This window comes from Daphnia pulex, chromosome 2 (genome assembly GCF_021134715.1).
Source record: "Daphnia pulex isolate KAP4 chromosome 2, ASM2113471v1".
NCBI classification, from domain to species: domain Eukaryota; kingdom Metazoa; phylum Arthropoda; class Branchiopoda; order Diplostraca; family Daphniidae; genus Daphnia; species Daphnia pulex.
The window spans coordinates 4499025-4521044 of NC_060018.1; the positions used below are offsets into that span (position 1 = coordinate 4499025).

Genomic DNA, 22020 nt, shown 5'->3' on the forward strand with positions numbered 1-22020 from the left:
CGATTTGACATTCTTGCATAATTGTAATGTCTAGATTGCGCACGTGAAATGCGCTACATTAACCGGTCATTAGAGAACACACGGCACGTACAGTTTTGAAATTTTTTCCGCAGATACACACACATTACACAGGCATTCCGTTATAGAATTATATATGGAGGGTAGGGAGGATGACAATTTCTTTCGATCAACAGAAAAAGAATTTGCAAATAGAAAACCGAAACACGCAACAATTGAAAAACAGAATTTTGAAAGTAAACGACAGAGAGAGAAAATCACTTTTGTTTCCATAATTCCCACAGAAAAACACAAAAACCGAAATAAAAAAGTACAGAAATTCCGAGTGCATTGCAACTCATGGACACAAGTTACAATTTAGAAAAAGGGAAACTTGACAAAAGAAAAAAGTTTTATCCATCACTCGGTTTTTGTTTTTTTGCCCTCCCCTCAACCAATCCGAAAAAGAGACCCCCGAAATGTTGACAGAAACACAAAAATTGACACACTATTAGATTTTTTTGTTGTAATAATATATATATATATATATATATAATATATATAAAGATAGGGGGTGTAAAACATACGAAGAAAAAGGTGTGTCTTCCACTGGGATAAAACAATCATCAATACGATTGCCACACTCACACACGGTAAACATGGAAGGAGCTCCTGCCCAAATGTTTTCAAACCCTTCCATCACTCTCTCTCACTCTGTCGTTCACAGGAAATGGGTTGTCCGTCGTAAAAATCACAAAAGCATACGAAATTGTTTTCTTTTTTTTTTTGTTTTTGTTTGTTTAAGGGGACAAATTTAAAATTATGAAACGAAAAAAGAAAAAATCATGTCGAGATCGACCGTCACATGCTCGTACGGGAGTTGTACGGGAAATTAATTTTTAAATGAAAAAAAAAATTGAAAATATTTTAAACAAATTTTTTTAGGTCGAGCAGGTGTGACGACAAACGATACACGGACAATTTCTTGATAGAGGGCTTCTCTCTAAATTTTTACGAAGAAGGAAATAACCTCGTCGAAATAGTGGGCGATTTAATTTAACAAACATTCTCTTTCCTTGTTGTCGGGATTCAAAATAAAAAATACAGCACAGAGAAAATGCGTCTTGGACGCCACCGGCTAAACACAGCAAATGAAAAAATAATGTTCCCGCAAAGAAAGTTTTTGAAAAATTTAAAAGAAATGCGCGCGCGCCAATTTCGAAATGGGACTGTTTAACAGCGAGGCAAATTCCGCGATTCGAGTTTTTTTTTTGTTTTTCCTTTCAATTTGAACGAGGAAAATGGATCATATCATGTAGAACATCAAACTCAAGTGTATATACTATGTATATATATATATATAAGATTCGGTCGGGAGTGTGGGGGGGGGGATAGATAATTATATAAAGACCGAGTAGAATAATCGACACTGATGCTGGTGATAACGAAGAACTAGTTTACAGTTTCTTATTCTGTACAAGAATTTTTTTTTTTAAAGGGTGTTGGTTGTTTGCTGCTGTTGTTGTTGTTGTAGTTGTTGAAAGGGATCGAATCAAAAACACGGCTGACGATGCAACCAAAAAATGGGATCCTCTTACGCTTAATAGTTGCCCCATCACCCCCATGCCTCCTCCTCCTCACCCCATCCAACACACACACACACACACACATACACACACAATCCACAGGTACGGTGAGAGAAACTCTTCGTCAATCATTTTTAGGCGTGAAGGGGGAAATAGTGAGTGTTGTTGTGTTGCGTGACTGGCGTCGTTGGCCTGGCCGGCGACGACGAGGGCGACTTGAGCGACAAATTCAACGGTTGTGAATCGCCTCCAACTGAAGAAACCGATTCCGGCTGTTGTTGCTGTTGTTGTTGTTGTTGCGGAATTCGGCTGCTGCTGGGACTTGGGCTAGAGTGGTGATGTGGAGGAGACACTGGCGACGACCTCTGGTGGTGGTGGTAATTCCAGCTAGATGGCGAAGATGAGCCGGCGTAAAGTGGACCGGAAGTCAAAACGGTTCTTTGTTGTTGTTGTTGTCCGTTACTGCTGCTGCTGCTGCTGGAAAGGGGTGACAGACAATAGTTTTGGCTGGACGATGAAGGTGTGGGCGATGAGCCCGTCACGTTGCCCTTCATAATGTTGGCGACGATGAGATCGGCGCGGCGCTGCTGTTCGGTGCTGACCATTTTGGGACCTTCCATCAGGGAACGGGCCAGGGTCGAGTGGGTCGACGTCAGCGAACTGACGACGCCCGAAGACAACGAAGACGCCAGCAACGAAGACGACGACGTCGACGGAGGTGACGTCAAGGCACTGCACAGGGCAGAGTACGTGCCCGGAGGGGAACTGAGAGCCGCAGACAAGACGCTCACGGTCGACGTAGACGATGAAGAGGAAGAGGTCGGCGAGCTGCGAGGAGGCGAGCTAACGGCCGGCACTCGCATCGGCGATTCTTCGCCTTTGCTTCCGGCGCAACGCGTCAGAGCCCGGAATTTCTTGTGCGGTTTGTACGCCTCGTCCATCAGAGAGTTGGTGTCGAAAAGAGGCGGAGCCTGAAGGACTCGCTTCAAGACGGGCATGTCGTCGACGCTCGACTGGCCTACACGGCCACCGGCCGATGGAGCCGCATGATGATGATGATGGTGGTGATGATGTTGCATCTCATCCACTTCCTTGACTTTGTCTTCCAGTGAAGAGCGCGGTGATGAGCAAAGGGACGTGTTGGTCGACCGGGAAGCCGTCGACATTTTCTCGTAGCGATCCACACCCGATTCGATTCCGGAATCATCCGGAGAATCCAATTTGCGCATCTTTGAATAAGGGCAGCTGCTGCCAGCATTGCTTCCGGCTCCAGCGCTGTGGGTCCGCGGAGGCGATTCAACCATCCTCATCAGAGAACGGCCGGTGGAATCCATTTCTTCACCGTCGCTCGACATGGAAGATGATCCGTTCTCGGACGGGCCGCGAAGTCGGCGTCGGTGTGAGCCGCCAGACATGAGCGGCACAGCGCTTCCGGCAACAGCGGCCAATAGCGGCAAATCGCTCATCGACGAGGTGCCTTCGACGCCGGAGCAAATCGATTCAGCGCCGCTGCTGGACACGGATCCCATCGGACTCTTGGCGCCACCTTCTTCGTCGTAGCTGTCCCTGTCATTGTGCCAAGGACTGGCAGTCGGGGGAGGAGTCTGCTGCTGCGCATGATGATTATAATGTTGTTGTTGTTGTTGCTGCTGTTGTTGTTGTTGCTCAGTCATCTTGAAGGCCAGCAATTTTTCAGAGTGAAGGGTGTTGAGCGTGCGCAGGTCGGGAATCTTGCGCAACAATTCCAAAAAGAGTCCAGCCTTGTCAGGATGGGCTTGATTCAAAACATTCTCCAAGACGGATCGCAATTTCGATTGCATCCGCTCCACCAATTCCACATTCCTCAATCCGGGTCGATCTGAAGAATTTCAATTTCATCTCATTAATTCAATGTCGCAAATTAACATTTTAGTTTAAAGAAACTTACCGGCAGCGATGACGACAACGGCGCAAAAGAGACCCAATTCAGAGTCATTAAGTGCCAGGCTGTTGAGTCTCTCGGCAAATTCAAACATGGAATCCATTAAAAATCGGGCGTTGGACGAATTGTGAAGGGCGTCCCTTCTTAGTAGTTGGCCGTTCAAGCACAGCATGGTGTTGCTCTGTAATGAAAACAATTTAAATCAAAATGAATATCAAACATTTCCCAGTCGAATTTTCTTTTCGTTTTCTTCTTATTTACCTGTGAGTCAAACATGGCGGCCAATCGAACGAGAAGTACTTCAAAGACTCCGGGTTTCAAGAGCGTGACTTTATCGTCTTCGGCCAATAGGGTGAAGCCGGGCAAACGTTTGGCGAATTCCACCACATCGCGGATGGCCGGAAGGAAGCGCTCGGAGAAATCCTGCAGCAATTGCTGTTGGCCGTTGGAAGGCGCTGGCGTCGGATTCAACGGGCAAGCCTGTGGAATAACAACACAGAAAAAACCGTTAGACACCCAATCATGAAAAAACGCAATTATATGATATTTATTCCCCCGGACAAAAACAGCTGCGCACACACGCACGCACGCGGAGGATTATTATCGGGATGTCGAAAAAGATTCGTCCTTGAGGGGGGGAGAGCGGCCATTTTTTATTATTTTTTCGGTGGAAACAAACAAATGGCCCAGCACTGGCAAACATGGCACGCGGCATATGTTTGACCTTGGTATATAATACAGCTGCAGTGCCTTCCCGTTTGTCTTTCCGCTTCGTCAACATTCACGCCAAAGTTGCGTGAATTTTTCCATTTCAACCTCCAACTCACCCCACTCGGGACAGTTGGAATTTCAAATTGTTGTTGACGTCAACACAATTTTACTTTTTCAAGGTCTATGACGAAATATCCCAATCACTTTGGAAACTTTGAGTTGGTAAACAGAAAAATGGCTCCCGCCCGCCCAACCTTGAACAGAACGTTCGAAAAAATTCTCTCATGGTCACGACCCAAGGTCGGGACTTTTAACGCCCTTCCCTTCACCTTATCCGTCACCCACCGGTTAGTCAGACAGTGGCCGTCAGGAAATTGGCATCAAGGGCAGGACATTTATGCAATGCAAAATTCGATGATGAAAGATCGGCTACACTTACCAAAGTGGGTGGGCAGGCCGTGTAGTTGGGCTGGCGATGGGCATCGGCCATCAAAATTTGGACTTTTTCGCGGGTGAAATCGCACGTCTCCATGTGGGCACGGACGACAGATTGCATCAACTGAACTTCATCAGCAAATTCGGCCGGAAGCGAACGCTCAGCCAGTCTGGCGTTCACCGACTGCATGGCCGCCAAAATCTTGGCCTTTTCCCGCTTCGGTACACGACCAAATCGAACAGCTATAACAAATAAAAATAAAATAAATTAAATTAAATCCACACACACAAAATCACTTTTCAATTCACACCATTATTATCAGGGCCTGCAATTAAAAGTCTTTTTAAAATTGGCCATTCTTCTTCTCCGCAACGATCCATCTTTCATTCCTTAAAACACTTTCCTATTTCTCTACTAATTCAATTAAATAAAACTCGAAGCAACCGAACAGTGTGGTGGACAAGTGCTTTCGTGATGGTCTTCGACAATCAACTAAGGTTCGGTTATGGGTTCGGTGGGGGAGGAAATAGACGACAGGGGGGACTTGTAGCGGTCGTTACGCGAAGCTGAGAAACCTTGGCGCCCATTTCCAACTATCTCTAGAACGCAAATAGGATGCAGCAACAACAACAACAACACTCTCCACCCACAACTAGGAACCTTGGCCATTCCATGAAAGGTGGATAAATTGTCTTTTCTAATCTAAGCAATCGGAAATGTGTATGGGGAAATAATAATAATAGAAAAAGTACCTTGAACGGAATTGTTATCCATTCGACATTGGCGCCTTTGAGCCCACGTCATTGGACGTGCCGACATTAAAACGGCCGTGTTGGACGCCACGTTATACTCTTGACACATCATTCACTTTTTAGAAAATAATCCTTTCTCTCTTTTGATAGGAAAACGTACAAGAAAAAGTAACTCGCAAGAACAACAGACACACACGTGCGGCTGGTAGGAGGTGAGCTAGTCGACTAACGAGAATCTAGTTCACTGGGGCCATGGATATACACTACACACCGAAGAGATGGTGGTGATTGAGCCCCGGCCCGGCTCGGACCCAGGATGGAGTAGGCGGAGTTTCCAACGGTACTCTTCTACTATTACTACTACACCAAAGTATTGACGAAATGGTATGTGTTTTCCACGAGTTCATTTCACAATCGAGAACTCGGGAGAAAAATGTTCGCTCCCAATGAGGTCAAAGACCCATATTGTAGCTTTGCTAGTGTATCACCAATTTGACCTCCTATGATTTGGCTCCTACTATATAGCTCCTGGATGCTGAACGTTTGACCCCCCCCCACTTTAGTTGACATGGAAAATAATATACAAGAGAAAGAACAACAACTCACCATCACGGCTCATTCCGACAGCGATGCACTTTTTGAGTCGACAGTATTGGCATCGATTGCGATTGATGCGCAGAATGGAGCACTGCTGATTCTTGGTGCACGGCCGATACTGGATCTTTTGTTGAATGCTCCGTCTGAAGAAACCCTGGAAAATCAAAAACCAAATGATGAAACATGTCAACATTTGAAAGTTGAATGAACTCGACCAAATCTATTAAATATAAAAAGGGGGCTACCGGAAGCCGGACTTCCCTTCCCATTTGTGCATTGGTCATACTCGCTCAAAATATATAGTACACAACTACTACGATAGTATAGTAAACTGGTGTAGAAGCGGGAGGAATAACCCACCCTTCCCCTCCCTTCGTCATTCACACACACACAGTTGACGCAATCAGCATCTTGGAAGCGCGTTTCCAGCTCGTGCAACGTCTGTGGCCGTGCCCTACTTAACGGTCGCCGAACCCCGTGAACGCGCGCGCACACGCGGTCGTCGACCTACCACCGAAATCGAGAGTTGTTGGGATTGTGTGTTTTATTTTTCCCAATGACGAATTCGTTTCACAATCCCCTACATTTTTTATTCAGTTTCATTCGGCCTGTAATCAGAAAAATGTATACTAGATCCTGATGACTCAACAACATTTTACAACTTGCTCAACTGTCGGTTGTTTCATTTGAGAGCAAAAAGGTGGTTGATTGAAATGAGGGTATCGAGATGAAGGTAAGAGACAGGTCATTGGCGGTCGTTCACCTGTAAGCAGCTGCTCACACACACACACACACCTTGCCCCGGAGCGAAGGCTCTACACACACTGTACAAAACTCTCTGGTATACGGACGGATACCAACAACAAAATGGATCGCCAGCCCCCCTCGTGTTGTTGTTAACAAATTTCATTTAGGCCTCGTGGATGAGCAACAACCTATTTTATGTGGGTCATACTACTACTACTGTACAACTACTACCCCCACGTGAATTCGTCACTTCGGTCAATGACCTTTAACAAAAAGGGTTTTATTTTATTTTATTTTCTTCCCCCACCCAGAAAATTAGAAATGAGGTCAAAGGATTCGATAAACTCTGGGTCACTCGAGCTGTTTGATGTAAATTGATAAGTGTGCAAGAGATACTGGAGAGTGATGATGAACTTTTACTGGGCGTCGGTAAATAGATCTACATGTACATGTGCGAGTGTACCTATTTCCAATAGTCGGATCGAATGTCGCCGATTTTTAAAGAATTGAATAAAAATCTGGCCGGCAGTTCGTTGACTTTTTTCCTCGATAAAATAAAATAAAAATGGTAACTTTTGTTTGTTTCCGTTAGGTATTACACATTGGCGGGGGCTATTGTGGTCATGTTGTGGATTGCAAAAGGGACTAGAAATGCGTAATAATATTAAGTTGCGCTTTGGTTGGTGGGAAGTTGTTTGTTGTTCCGCTTCGGGCGGCTTGGTTATTTTTCGGTGTGTGCGGGGAAACGGTCGCTTTACGGGCCACTAACCTCTGCGCCGGCGACGCTAGCGCCGCCTATTTTTATTTTTTTTTCCAGGCGCAGACGGTAATTTAGCCGCCGGCAGAATTTCAAACGGATGGACCGAGACTACCAATATCCACAGAAAGTGACAGTGACCCACAGGTGAACGACCGATTTGATGATTGGGTAACAACTTCCCAAATTAAAATTTTTTTTTCTTCTCTCTTAATCTACAAATGATTTTAAACCAAACATTTTTGCTTACCTTGCAGCCTTCACACGAATGGACGCCATAATGGAAGCCGGAAGCTTTATCTCCGCAAACGCGGCACAGGACAGTCGTTCCGTCAAATTCTGCAAAATTTCCAATTAAAACAAGAAACGTTACAATTTGTTTTGTGCGTGAATAGACAATCAAACAAGTGAAAATTCCGTTTGGGTTTTAAAGAGCGCAACGATTGAAAGTCTCGTGCGTCACACACACAGGTTGACCTTCAAATCGAGTGGAAGTGGGAGGAGCACCAACCGGTTGGTGGGAGGAGCTCATTCGAAAAGGAAAATAAGAGACTCAGCTGTTAGCAGAAGGAAAAAAAAGGAGAAAAAGTCCTTCAATTCGGTCACTGACCGACTCAATACGTCAACATGGCCGCCAAAAATCATTCAAATAACGAAAAAACTGTCTGGTTTTTATCCGCCCTGACCTTGTCCGACGAATGACTTCCTCCATTTCACAATTTACTGAATTCAATTTAAATTTAAATTTAAGAAAAACGAACCTATATCGAGTTCAGGCTCACGAAATTCTCTCCTCTCATTCTGAATGGGCAAAGGAGGTGCAAACATTGTTGAAACTGGCGGATGAACGACATCGTTCACCATTTGTTGCTGAACAACTTGATGATGCGACGGCGGATGGATGATGACGGATCGCGAGCAAGGATCCTGATGATGATGATGATGTACCGCCATATTTTGCAACATTAAAACTGAAGGTTCAGTAGGCTCTTTGCCATTCTCACCGCCCACAACAATTTCACTTCTCATTTTTGGTTTGGATAAAAAATAATCAAATTCCCTTTTGTCAAAATTTCAAAATTCAAAATATAAAAAGGCACCGAATTCGATCACTTTCGCACACGACGGCGATGAACAAGACACTGAAAGAAAGTGTTTCCAAAAATCCACCTTAATACGAATAGAGTGGTCCTCTCTTTTCTTGTTGGGGAGGGGGGAGAGTGTAGTAGTGTGTGCGCAGAGGCGAACATCTAGCGACTAAAAGATGAGAGTGAAAGTACCGGCCCCTAAAGTCGCCCCCCCCCACTTGCCCAAAGGGAATGAAGAAGAAGCAGGAGGAGGAGGGAGGAGGTGGCCATAAGGAAACGACGAGGAGGTGGGTTCTATAACCGCCGCCGTTTCCAAGAGGTTATCTACCTTGAACTGCTTCACGCTCACGACGCCGACTTTGCGCTTTTCGTCCATTTCTCTCCGACTTACGGTAGAGAAGAATTAAAATAAAAATTTTGTCGTCTGAAAAATTCAAGTTTCAATTTCAAGGAAAATTGACTCAAAAAGTTTGTTTCCGTTGTTGCAATGTCAAGGTGCGCAGCAGTTGAATTAATAAAAATTCATAAAAGGAAATAGAAGGTTTTTGTTTTTTTAAGTCTCTCTGGCTGGTAGACTCGGCGTTCAGCCGCCGGTGCCAATGCTCCTGCGTGCCGGGCGTTGAACTTGGGGAGTTGTGCCGCAGCACGCAGCAGCAGCAGCAGTCGAATCGTGATTATCATTTAAGAAGGAGCCTTGTCTAAAAAGTCGTGAGAACAGGTAAAAGGGAGCTGCTGTCCATGGGTAGGAAGAAAAAAGAGATAAATCAAACAAGAGGCCACTAGTGTGTCCTTCACTCTCCGGATACCCAAAAGACTCTTTTTTTTTAACACAACAAAAAACCCATTTTCTGGCCTTGAAATGTTTTTCTTCTTCGTCTGCTCGTGTGTACCATCACGTAGGAAATGTCAAACTCGTTGATGGTTTCGTTCGAAATTAAGGCCATGAGAAAAGGTGAATCGGGTTCATTGGTCTTTTCTTTCCAGGAGCTTCCAGCGAGAGTTAAATGGGGGGGTTCTCGTGACCTTGTTTCAAATCAAGGTCGACAGAATCACAGGAGGGTTAATCAGCAGGTTGATTGAACTAAAAAACAACAAAACAATTTCGGATGAATGGAAGCAAATGTCAACAACAACAACTAGAAGCCAAAAGGGGTTGTTGCACTTGGTCATTGGCCGGATTCAAAGGAATTGTGTATTAGCCAATAATTTCCCATCAAATCTTTTATATTTCTTTTTTTCTAAATTTAAGATGTGTAACTGCTTTGCCTTTTCGCTGTTGTTCCAAGAAATGAGGGGAAAAACAACAAGTAACGGGTTATCTGCCTGGTAGCGCGTTACGCTCCCGTAAAAAATAAATTACATCCCCAGTGTCTGCGTATTGTTTTCTTTTATCTTCTGTCGGGAGTTGAATTCGGGAGTGTGTTGACACTACCAAATTAAAACAAACCAACCGTTGGCGACAGTTCTTTCGTTATTCCCCGGATTTTGTCAACTTGGCGTTTGGAATACCCAATGAAGAAATAAAAGAAGAAAAAACCAAACCAAAAAACAATTCAGATAACAAGAATCAACATCTCTATAAGAAATGTGTACTAAGAGGAAAGGAGAAGGAGGTCAACGCACCACCTTGGCCGAACGTCCTCTGCTCACGTTGCCGGCCGTTGTTATGATTATACACACACACACACAACTCTTTAGGTGGTAGAGGAAAGGTGTTTTTTTCTTCTTTACGACTTTGGGGCGGGCTTGGTTAGCAAAACTTTTTTTGGGGAAAATTCTTTATATTTTTTCCCGCAGCTGGACGATAAATCCCGTCGTACATGTAACGGTTTTTTCTTCTCCGGGAGGGTGACCGACACACACCTGCGCTTTTCCCTTTCATCGTTTGGACGTTGCACTCTCTTTTTACCGGTCAAGTCTCTGACCGAAAGTCTTTGACCAACTTTTTATTGATCTCCATAGTCTACTTACACCAATCCACCAACTTGCCACCATTTCCACCTATCAACTTCTCATTTTTCTGGATTCATCTACTTTGATATGATTAACAAACTCGGACCAAATGAATTGCTCTGAGTAAGTTGAAACTCATTTACAGAAAACAAGCTATTTTGTAATTCGGTTTACAGTTGATAGAAGTTAATCTTTGAATCAACTTGTAGCATCATCGCAAAAATCGTAGGATTTAAACTTATTTGCAATAATCAAAAGCTGAAACGGTACTGTGCCGAAAGAAAACATCCATTTTCAATGGAGGCAGTGTATAACATTGGGACAATACGTTTTACGGTTTTTGGTTTCGAGAACGCGTGCATGGCCGAGAGAGTGGAGAATAAAGAAAAAGAGTTGATACTAAATAACTTTTGGGCTAGTGTGTGTGTGTGTGTGTGTGTGTGCGGGGTTGATTGCGGTCGTTCCCGCCGGGTGGCAGCGGCGGCGCTCAAGTCCCGCAAACTCCACACACACACACAACTACCTGGTTCACTCGAGTTCAGTCACGGTCGTTCGCATCTTTTTTTTTTTCTTTTTTTCCATTTCTATTGTCAACTTTTTACTTCAAAAAACAGACAAACAAACAAAACTGTTCTTTTATTTCCTTTTGACTTGGATTTATTTTGTTTCTTATTTCCCTTTCTTTTAGCCTCGGTCAGATGTCGTTCACTTCTTATCTTATTTGAATATTCATCGAGGACAGACACACACAAAAAGGGTATCGATACGGTTGGGGGGGACTAACAAGAATGGGCCAATGACCGCCTGACCTCGACGGATAAAATTGTTGTGTTTTTGATTTTGACTTATATCCTCCCCAGAAAGTTTTTCTCATGGCCCAGCTTTTTCAGTCTCTCTGTTCCGGAATAATCCTGTTAATCACAACTTGCCCAAAACATTTCTACTTTTATCCTTGAACCTAGTGAACTACTGACTTTTGACACATCCAGAAAAGAAGGAAAAACAATCCCCCCCCCCCAAACACACTGGAAAAGCTTTGCTTAAAACGACTCCTTGTTCAATACGAGTCGAAGAACATTTTGAACGAAAAACTTTCGGTTTTCCTTTTTTTCCCCCGAAAAAACACGTGTATAAACGTGTCATCGATAAAGTTCTTTAGCACGAAATTATATTTGCCATGTGTGTGGGTTATTTTTACGTAGACAAGTGGGGGGGTTGCAACAACTTTCTCTCGAAAAGAATTTGGAATATTTTTAGGAGCCCCTAAATTTTCGGTTGTTACCCTAACGTAACTTTCCCTTGTTTGAGGGGGAGGATTGAACTAGATTCTCCCCCCTATGTACGTACGAGGCCGACAAAAACACAAGACAGGAAAAAGGAAAAAAAAATTCCTGTTTTTAGAATTCATCCCCCCCTCTCGTCGGTCGGTCGAAGCCAAGCTGGAAAAAAAAAGGAAAGAGGAGAGAGTGCAGTGCACTGCGATAGCCTCGTGCGCTACTTGGGGGGAGACCATTGCCCCGGAGGGAGCTGGCCGTGACCTACTTGTCGGGCGACGACCTCCGAATCGATCCAGTACCCCTGTGAGTTGGCTCCGCCTTTCCCCCCAGTTTCTTTTTTAAAAAAAGGAGGAGGCGGTGGCTAGACTCCCCAGTCACACACAAATGTGTCCATTCACCTCGTGCACGTTCCCACCCATTGGGGGGGATTCTTTTTTAGAAATGGGAAGTGATGCCATCTAGCGGTCGATCGATAAACTGGTTCGCGAAAAAAGATCGGCAAACCAAACAGAGTGGGGTTGGGGGGTCGCTTTGACGTCATCGGGTGGCCAAGAGTTCGATGAACCAGGCGAGTGCGCTTATAGCGAAAGTGACCTACATCGAACCCCTCTCTCAAACAGCCCTGACATAAGTTGTATTTATTTGTTCCGACAAAATAATAAAAGGGAACCAAAAAAAAAAAGACTTTCATCCAATCGCCTGTTTTGCCCGAATCTGGAATTCATAATAAACGGACTGGACAAAACTCTGTGCGTGTTTCAGTTCCAATAAAGGAACAGACCGAAAATGTGTCGCTGATCGGTAAGATGATGATAAATAAAAGCAGATTGCGCTGTCGCAGATAGTGACGTCAGGGAACGAGCGGGCAGTCACCCCGAGGCCGTGAAAAATAGGGCAAAATACAAATGCACACGACTGATACCGACTATATGATTGGGTAACAACCGACTGACGGCCACATCTGTGAGTCGCAGCTTTAAAATAAAGCTGTTTGGCAACTCACAGACACAGACACACTTTTTCGTTCCTTTATCAGGACTCTTTTTAATCACCTCAGTTCGATGACCGATTGAAATAAAAAATGAAAAGTAAAATTTCGACAGAGAAAATGTTTTTTCAAGATTTTCCCGTTAAGTAGGACAAAACGGGAATGAGTTTAAGCGATGATACCTTCGGAGAAGATGAGGTGAGAGTGTGTCGGTTGACTGGACCAGAAAAATTGGCCCATGGTGGTGGTGGCAGCGGTGGCCAGCAAGGGAAGAGGTGAAAGAGAAACCGGAGATGACGGTTCACTTTCCAACAGCCGGCCGTCTACCAGTAGAGTCGTGTTAAAGACTTTCTCCGCAGACTTTCTCCCTTTCTCCTCCGTCACCTCATTTTTGACAGGATTACGATTTTGCACTTTCATCGCAAAACTTTTTCTCTCTCTTCTGTTTTTTTTTTTTTTAAATTGAATTAAAAATGTTTTTCACACAACTGTCACACAGAACACTAATTGCTAATTGGTTGTTGTTGTGCTGATTTACGTCTGTGCTTCTATCACCCACGAGATTACAGGAGCAAGTGAGTTGCGACGACGTTCAACGCACAGGCCAATGCACTCTACAACTCACTAAACTCTCTGTGGCATATACGCACACAAGTCGGCGGTGGGCGCCGGACCCCCACCACCTCCCCCCACTTTGCGCGCCTGCGTTCCAATCAACATCCCCCCCACCCTCATTCGCCGGGCTGATTTTATTTTTTTATTATTTCTCAAAAGGTGCAAAAGTCCAATTCCCGCTGCATGTGCAACTAATCTCAGCTGATTATGGCCACATTACGACATGCACCTTTTAGTTTCAGCTTATTAGGGAATCATCAAGTTAATCATTGTTAAAAATTAGGGCGATGATTAATGAATGATGGGAAAAGTTGGTCGACAAAACCCAACAGGGTGAATAATAAACAATTGGAACGACGCAGGGGTTGAACGACCGACGCTGAACGAAAAAGCGTGCCAAGGACGAAGCCGTCCAAGGATCGCGCTGGCGCAAGCGCAATTGAAAAGAGGAGGAATCATTTTACCGCGCGCGTAACATGTGTGTGTGCAACCCGAACGGCCCTTGTCGCGTGCTCAACATTCGTTCATTTTCTCCTCTTGTTCTTCTTCTTTTTGGGTGATTTATTTATAATTTACACATTCACATTTGTCTATTTTCAGGGATCCTGCCAGTGCCCCATCAGCAGCGCCATCTGTCGTCGGCTGGCCCAACCCCATTGTGGGCCAGTGAGAGTGTCAAAAGAAAATAAGATGGATGAAAGACAAAAGACAGGCTGCAGCAGCAAGATGGGGAGAGAGATTAATCTAGGTCATCCACCCTGCACGGAGACTAGTCCGTTGCACTCTCTCTTTTATGCCTTCATCCACTCCCTACACACCACCACCACCACCCACTTTCACTCCCTCAGAAAAAAAAACGTCACACCGTCAACCGCAATCGGCGCCCTACCACCACCTACCTAACCTCTCCACTGTCGCGTCTTTTTTTATTTTTTCATCCAGTGCTGTTTGTGTGTTCCAAAAGTCCCGAGAGCAGTGGCCGCCAAGTCGGTCACGAACCGCCGCTATCTCCAAACACACACAACACGCACCTCTCAATCGAACAGTTACGTATGCATAATCATCACAGACGAAAAACCCCAAAATGTTCTAGATCATATTTACCATGTCATTCATTCAATCGAAGATATTTGACTAGCACGATTCACAAATAATCAAATGAAAAAAGGGGATAAAATAATAGGGGATGGCGGGAATCACGTAGATGCCGATTCGTGCAAATCACAACAGGCCAAAAAAACAAACAGGCATCTGGATCCGTTTTTCTTCATTTTGATTTCGTGAGTTGCCTGTGTATTTCAGACTCGCCTTAACCTACTTTCTTCGAGGCCAGAGCGATGAACTCGAGCGGGTCGTCATGGCAACCCCCACCACCACCCCACACATATGTGTGTGTGCTGTGCGTGTATAGCACTGAATTTTTCAAGGAGTTTTTTAAACGAAAGATATGTGTGCCCACTCACACACACACCAACTCCTACACGCGCAGCTCTTTTTCAGAGTTGCCTAATCTCGGCGTTCAGATTCTATAAGGACCTTGACTGATTTGAGTCATCTCAAATTTGGTTGTTTCTTTTTCAATTTAAAAAATGATTGGTGACGCAATCAAGTTCAAATCATCAACTCTGTCCGCATTTCAAGTTTGAGACATTTTTCGGGATTTTTCGGAAATAAATGAACAAAAGTTTTTGCTTTTTGTTAGAAGCCAGAGGTAAAAATGAAAGTTGGCACAAGAAGGGGGGGGGGGGAGGCAGCAAGAGGGAGCGAAACGAGGACGCCGGGGCATCGGCCCCGGTCGTTCACTGCCCTCATTCCCGGTCACTCACGCCGCCCCCCTTTCCCCTCCCCTACTCTCTATACACACACACAAGAGTTCTATGTGTTTGCGCTACCTATTTCAATCTCGTCCACTATCGCTTTTCTTCTTCTTTTTTTATTTTAAAAGATTCGCTATTTGGAAATTTCCCTTCAATAAAATGGCGACTTGTTCCCTCCATCTTTTAAATCAATTTTTTAAAATTTAAGTTTTTGGTTTTTTTACCTGCAAGGACGCGTCCCAATAATTCAGTGTCGCTGTCGTTGACATTCGACGACGCCATGGATGGAATCTCTTTGCGATCGGCAACGCACATCCTTTCGGAATAAATCAGTTCGTCGGTAAAATAATCCTCAACCGTCATCTCCTTAAACTCACCGAGGAATTTCAAAATTGTTTTTTCAATTTCAAACTTGTTTCGTTCAATCACTTTTTTTGACTTTGCGGGATCTCAGTTTACTCGATTGGATATGAGCAAACACACACTTTTGTTCATAAGATAAAAGAAGGAAAACTTGTGAAGTAGAAACAACAACACGAGAGAGATTTGTATCAAGAGAGCCGGATCGATCGGCTGCTGGATCAACAGTGGGTGCTGCACGGTTCAAGACTGACTTTCGTTCATTTTCACTTTGCTCTCCACTTGCACCGAAAAAAGAAACACCACCACACTAGGGAGGAGGGCTAGTAGTCGAGAGAGTAGGAGGTGCGACCTAGTATCAGCGTGGATATGCGCGCGCGGGACCGCTTTTGAATATGTGAAGGTCCAAACGCGGGAGCTAGCGGAGGGGAAAAAATATAAAAATAAAGAAAGAAAAAAACTTTCGCCCGTCCTCCTTCGGCTTTTCTCTCTTCTTCTCTTCAGATTCGCTCCTCCCCGTTTTCTTATATCGAAAAAACTTTCGCCCGGCTCTGCTTTTTTCTTTTTTCTTCAGAAATAAACTCTCCCTTCTGTGCGGCTACACACAGGTATGGTTTGGTAAGGTGTAGGTTAGTGCTATGTATATCCCCCCACTACTACTATTACTACTACAACTGTTGTAGTACTATAAAGAATGACTAGTAGCACGGTGACCTACTAACAGCCCCGATTGTGGGCCAAGCGGTCATCAACATCACTTTTACTCCGAAATCCGCAGAATCGAAACCCAATCCTTACACAATATCTCTGTCACCCATTTAGAATCAAAAGGCAGTCACTAAGAATTAAATTCACACTCGACCTCAATTATAATTGTCCCCGAAAATTCCATTTTTGGCGGACAGGTTTTTTTTTAAGACTCGATCCATCAAACATCCAGCGCAAATATAATTACAGTCATAGTCCAATTTCCTGATCGAAAAGAGAAAGAAAGTTTTTTTTTTTTTTCCAATATGAAGGGAAAAGTTTTTCTCACGCGAGAAACCCTCCTTGAAAAGGAGAGAAATTGAGAACAACCGAAATTTGTCGACAATTTAAAAAGTGCAATCGATTGTGTGTGGATGCAAGATTCAGATTATCCGATAAAACAATTAGAAAACACTTTCATCGCAAGGTGTTATTCCTTGACCAGAGAGGCAGTGAAACGTGCCAAAAACAGAGAAAAAAATGGACCCACCATGCCTATCGAAAGTGCAAGTTCGTTGGCCCCAAACAACCAAATGGAAAAGACGGAAAATCGTGTCACTAGGTCGAAGAGAGTTGATGAAATTCTCTCGCCCATGTGACGGACGATGGGGGAGCCCTATGTGTACTTGAAGCAGCGCAGCTCTAGCGGCCGCAACCTAAAGCAAAAATCCTAAATTTTTATTTTTTCTCTCCCAAATTTGAAAATGAAAACTCGGTCATATAAAAAACCCATGTACTCCACACACAATCGTGGAAAAACGAACCCTCTTGTCCCTTCTCGTACACGGTCGGCTTAATGAGGTTTCATTAACGGAAGTCGTTTTGCGCACTTTATTAAAAATAAAAAAAAAATACTTAATTGATAAATTGATTGTGCGGTTGAAACGATTTCCTAGTGAGGCAACAAACACCGTTTAAGAATTATTTAAAAAAAATAAATAAATAAACGAAAGAGAGAGCGATTAAAATTGCTTAAGTAAAAAATTGGATATTGTACCAAACAAGACAAGGAAAGGAAAAAGAAAAAACAAACAATCGCGCCCCTTTCCATTCTGTCCTCATTTTCCCTTTTTTTTTTAAATGGACTTCTTCTTCTGCCCAACCAAACGTTTTCTCCCAAAGATGTCGCTTTCATTTAATTATTAGGCCAACGCTCTCTCTCTCGCTTGCGACTCTTTTGATCTACAAAAATTCAGGCTCTCCTTCTTTCGCCCAGCGAACAACACGTCCTCATTTCGGCAGGATCATCGGACTCGAATGAGAGCATCGGTCATCTTAATCATCGACATCACACACAGATGGCAGCTCGCATCGCCCAAAAAGTGAAAATAGATCACACAAGAGTCTCTATCTCATTTACATATTGATTACCAAAAAAATAATTTAATTGACTCAAATCGTCGACTGATGCAATTGGAGGTTGCAAGTTCATCAACTCGACGTTTTTAATAAGAAAAGAAAATGTGACCTTGGATGTATTTTTAAATCGTTCAGCGCTGCGCTGCCATCTAGCGGCCGAATCTACAACTCGAATGAAGCTAATTCGTCAAGGTCAACAGCTGTTCAGTTTGGGAAAAATGACTTTTTTCCTTTTTTCTTTCGATTCGCTTCGTTCCGTAAAAATTGAAACGGTTCGTTATTATTTCGAGAGATGTAACAAAAGGGGGATGTGGGTGCAATGCTCTGGCAGCAGCTGTCTGTGTGACCTCGACAACCAGAAAGATTTGCATAAATGCAGCGCATTTTGAATCAAAAACCGGCGGGCTTTTTATTTATTCAAAAAATTATTATGATGGGAGGAGGTGCTGAGGAGGAACTATGTAAACGACCGGAGCGAACATCGACCTTGTAATAAAAATCTTCTTCTTCGCCTCCATAAATACCACCAAATTTCCGTGAAAAGAGAGAGAGAGAGAGGTAGGTAACCTTGGAGCCGGTCACTGGCTCCCGCGCTCTTTTTTGCGGTCTGCTGGTATCCGGGTAACGCTAAAAAATACATGTCTCTTCATGTTATTTTTTTAAGTGTGTTATACCCAGAAGAAAAATAGGCCTCCCCCGAAAGAGAAAGTAGAACTCGCTTTCTCCTGCCTATGATCTAACATCTTTTTCGGAAATAGTGAACTACTTTCTCGTCATGACCCCAATTCCACCCTCAAATAAGAGTCTCGTTTTTTCGCTTTTAGGACAACACACACATTTTAAGGATATTGAGGTCAAAATTCCCCCCCCCCGTAGTGTAGGGGAGGAAAAAATATAAACGTAACATTATTACATGTAGAATAGAAAATGCGCTTTCACTCGAGCGAAAAATGTCTGCCCGAAAAAAGTATGACCTCAATCGTAAGTATGGTGGCGCTGTCTACCGTACACCCTCTCTGGCAAATGAATAATGCGCGCTCCCTATCGGACGGTTGACATTGCGACCTTGAACGGGGTGTTGACGTCCGTGTGCAGCTGCGCGATGCTGTCGACCTTGAAAATGAAATAGCAAAAGAAACGAAAAAAAGTTGCCGGGATCGATACTGGTTGGTTTGGATCGATGAGATTCGCGCCAAGTCACCTTGGAAATCGGCCGAAGATGATTCGTTATGGAAGCGCACACGTGTGACGTCAGATACCGAGAGAAAACCTTGAAATCTTCCGGATGGGGCGTTGATAATATTTCCTTCTATTTACCCACCCACCCCCACACCAACCCCTATAAAGACGGGGGGGAAAGAAAAACAATTTGGCCTTGACCTTCTTTTTGTCAGCAGCGGACCCGTGTGTCTTGGCCTTGACGGTAAAAAAGTTTGGACGTTGGCCAGTCACGAAGACTCACGATTTCTCACGGCCTCATCGGTAGGAGAAGACCTTGGGGGTCACATCGAAAAAATAAAAAAAGATGGTACGAAAATTTTTACAATTACTTGATATGAAAAATCCTTGGGAACGAACGAACGACGGATATACATTTACAAGACTGCTGGCCTTGTCACGCCCCGCATCTTGTTATTCCCGCCCAGTAGAAATATGGTAACGATGCCCTTGAGTGGATTTCCTGATCTGAAATCTTTTCGCTTGAATACACGTGGCGATTTGAAATAAAATGAGTTTGAATATTCAAATTTAAACCAAAAAATAAAAAGGGAAACCATTTTATGCTAATTGGAGGGAGAAGAAGAGCTTTGAAATGACCTTGACCAAATTTAAATAAAAATTTCGCCATTTTGAAAAAATGAATAAATGGCGGGTGAAAAGTTATTGATCTTTTTCGTTGGTGCCCAAGGCCATCATTGACGTCGATTTCAAAAGAACAATGACTAGCAACGATTTCTTCCGGAAACACAAAAGAGAGACTCCCGGAATACATGCACACAATACAATATGGGGACTGCTGGTCATGACCCAAATCATTATTTGAACCTCAAGGCCACGCGGGAATCAATCACGGGTTTCACGGTCTGCCGTCCGCCTACGGCAACGGAAGTCGTTCAAGTGCAAACGTTAAAAAATGTCCTTACGTGTTTCGTCACATCCAGACATTTACGTAATTCAATTAAAACCCCTCTTTTTTTTCGCCCCAGACTGGGTGAACAAAATTAGATTTTCGGGAGGATTAGTCTCATTGACAGGACTTACCAATTTCGGGAATGGAACTGGAAGGCTCTTCGGCGTGATCCAGCGATGATGCCAAATGACGACGATGGGTGCCGGCAGTGGATTTGCGGATGCGACCGCCGGTGGGTGGCGATTTGGCTACAGGACCTCCATTTTTGGGAAGAGCAACAGCCGGAGGTGAAGATAGAAGAGCCGGCGGAGGTGGTGGAGGTGGCCCCATGACGATATTGTTGTTGTTTGAACGTTGTTGTTGTTGTACCGGTTGTTGAGGTGGAGGCGGAGTGTGGCTCGAAGGACCTGGGCTGGTAGACGACGAGACAACGGCGGAAGCGTTGCCATTGTGCGGAAGCGATGGACGTTTAACTGCACGACGTTGCTGCTGCTGCATCATCATGGGCCGGAATTCCGGTTGAAATTGGTGCGGATTGACAATGACATCGATCCTGGGAGCAGACAAGTCGGTCGCACTCAACACGTGTTCTTCTTTCATCAACAATTCCGGGCGGATGAGTCGGATAACACTACTCTGTCTCCTCGGTGGCGTGTCCATCGCAGCACCGTTGGTAGTCTCCTGTTGATCCGTCGTTTGAATTTGTTCATCCATCATGACACAGGAACTATCCGGCGAGGCTTGTTCACTAAGACTATTGCAACTGGAACTGCTAGAATTACCTTCAACTGGATCACGGTTCATCACTACTGTTTCACTACTATCAGCCACAGTTGTCTCGACAGCCATTATACTATTAAATAGGTAAAATAACAACTAGTCTGAGTCATCTACGCAAACGGAATAGAGCAACAGAGAGAGAAATTAAATCAGAGTTATAAATGTGAGAGAGAGAGAGAGGTGAGAAACGCACGTCAAGAACGATGGGCAACGTCTGAACAGTGAGTGTGGCCGTGCAGTCGGCTAGTAGGGTGGACTGGGACTGGAGAGGGAGGGAAAAGAAAACCCGCCCCCTTTATTCCGGAGAGCCCAATGTTCAAGGCCTTTTTGGCTCGGTGTGTACTGTGTGTGTGTGTGTGGCGTTCACAGTGAAGGTTACCAACACACACACTTCCCCTCCGCCGACACACTTCTCTATGTGTGTGTGTGCACCTATGTGTGTGTGAAACAAAACTTTCAGTTTCTTTTTTGGTTTGTCGATAGATTACACACACAACGATTTTCAAGGGCGAACCGCCTCAGGGCCACCTATCGGCGCCATTCGTCACGTCAGTTGACCAAATTTAAAAAAAGATGATCGCGCTTCTGGAATAATCAAAATATAATTCAACGTTAGCCTTGTTACTACCACCTACTTGGAAGGTTAACACTCAATTAATAGAGTATAACTTAGCTTGGGGGTGGGAAAACCCTACAAGGCGCAGCGTGTCGTGAATAAAAACCGCACTGACGCAAGGATACCGGAACTGAATTCGTGACCGACAAATGAGGAACTGAATAAAGACACACAAGAGATATATACAAGGAAATGTTGGCAAATAATAACCTTGTGGCTGGCGGAATGGATGATATTGTTTTCAATTCCTTTTATGTCCGGTCAAATTCTCGTTTAAATTTTCTCAAGGATCGCGCCATTTTATTTGTCTTCTTTCCGGAATGAATGCCATTGAAGTAGGTCACGCAAAAACTGCGCGATGGATCAGATGACCTCATAAAAAACCCATAGAAATGCGTTAGGGTAAAGAAATAATCAAAAGTAGGTCATTGTCAACGGACAATTCCCCCCTCCCTTCTTCCTGTGTACACCAAAAACTTACGGGTAAGGAAGGTGTGTCCGCTTCTGGTATCCATGTGTTCCGCCATCCGCCATCTGCTCCCCACGGCACTTTCACTCTCTCACCCCTCTGTTTTTTCTCCCTACGCCATCATCGAGCCCACATTGTGTAACCCTATATTATGTAGTATTATATAAAAGCTCTCGATTTAATAACGTCGTTTTTCTTCCGGCGTTTTAACGCTGGATGAAATCATTATCTTTTATTCTCACCTTTTGTGGAAAATCATACTCACCTTTGGTCTTCTTCATTCGTCTTATTTTTATATGAATCCACTGGATGGTGT

At 44.1% G+C, this 22020-nt stretch overlaps 1 protein-coding gene across 4 annotated transcripts; it reads right to left on the bottom strand.

Annotated features, from left to right (window-relative positions):
* Positions 1–3: 3 nt before the first annotated feature.
* On the bottom strand, positions 4–20950 carry LOC124210461 (nuclear hormone receptor E75-like). 4 transcript variants are annotated; one of them, XM_046608521.1, is made up of 7 exons: positions 19971–20950; positions 7755–7843; positions 6010–6154; positions 4655–4893; positions 3766–3984; positions 3511–3685; positions 4–3441 (listed from the first exon to the last, which is right to left on the bottom strand). In XM_046608521.1, the coding sequence occupies exons 1-7, from the start codon at positions 20686–20688 to the stop codon at positions 1718–1720; spliced, it is 3309 nt and encodes a 1102-aa protein (XP_046464477.1). In that variant the 5' UTR covers positions 20689–20950; the 3' UTR covers positions 4–1717. The 4 variants fall into 4 exon arrangements, with proteins under 4 accessions (XP_046464477.1, XP_046464480.1, XP_046464479.1 ...); XM_046608524.1 differs by lacking the exon at positions 19971–20950 and adding an exon at positions 15467–15996; XM_046608523.1 differs by lacking the exon at positions 19971–20950 and adding an exon at positions 12993–13431.
* Positions 20951–22020: the final 1070 nt, after the last annotated feature.

Coding starts and splice junctions, on each gene's coding strand:
- LOC124210461 (XM_046608521.1), bottom strand. CDS start 20,688: ATGGCTGTCGAGACAACTGTGGCTGATAGTAGTGAAACAGTAGTGATG. Junction 4,894..6,009: donor TGTCGGAATGAGCCGTGATG/GTGAGTTGTTGT, acceptor TATTTGTTATAG/CTGTTCGATTTGGTCGTGTA. Junction 3,686..3,765: donor CCGCCATGTTTGACTCACAG/GTAAATAAGAAG, acceptor TTTTCATTACAG/AGCAACACCATGCTGTGCTT.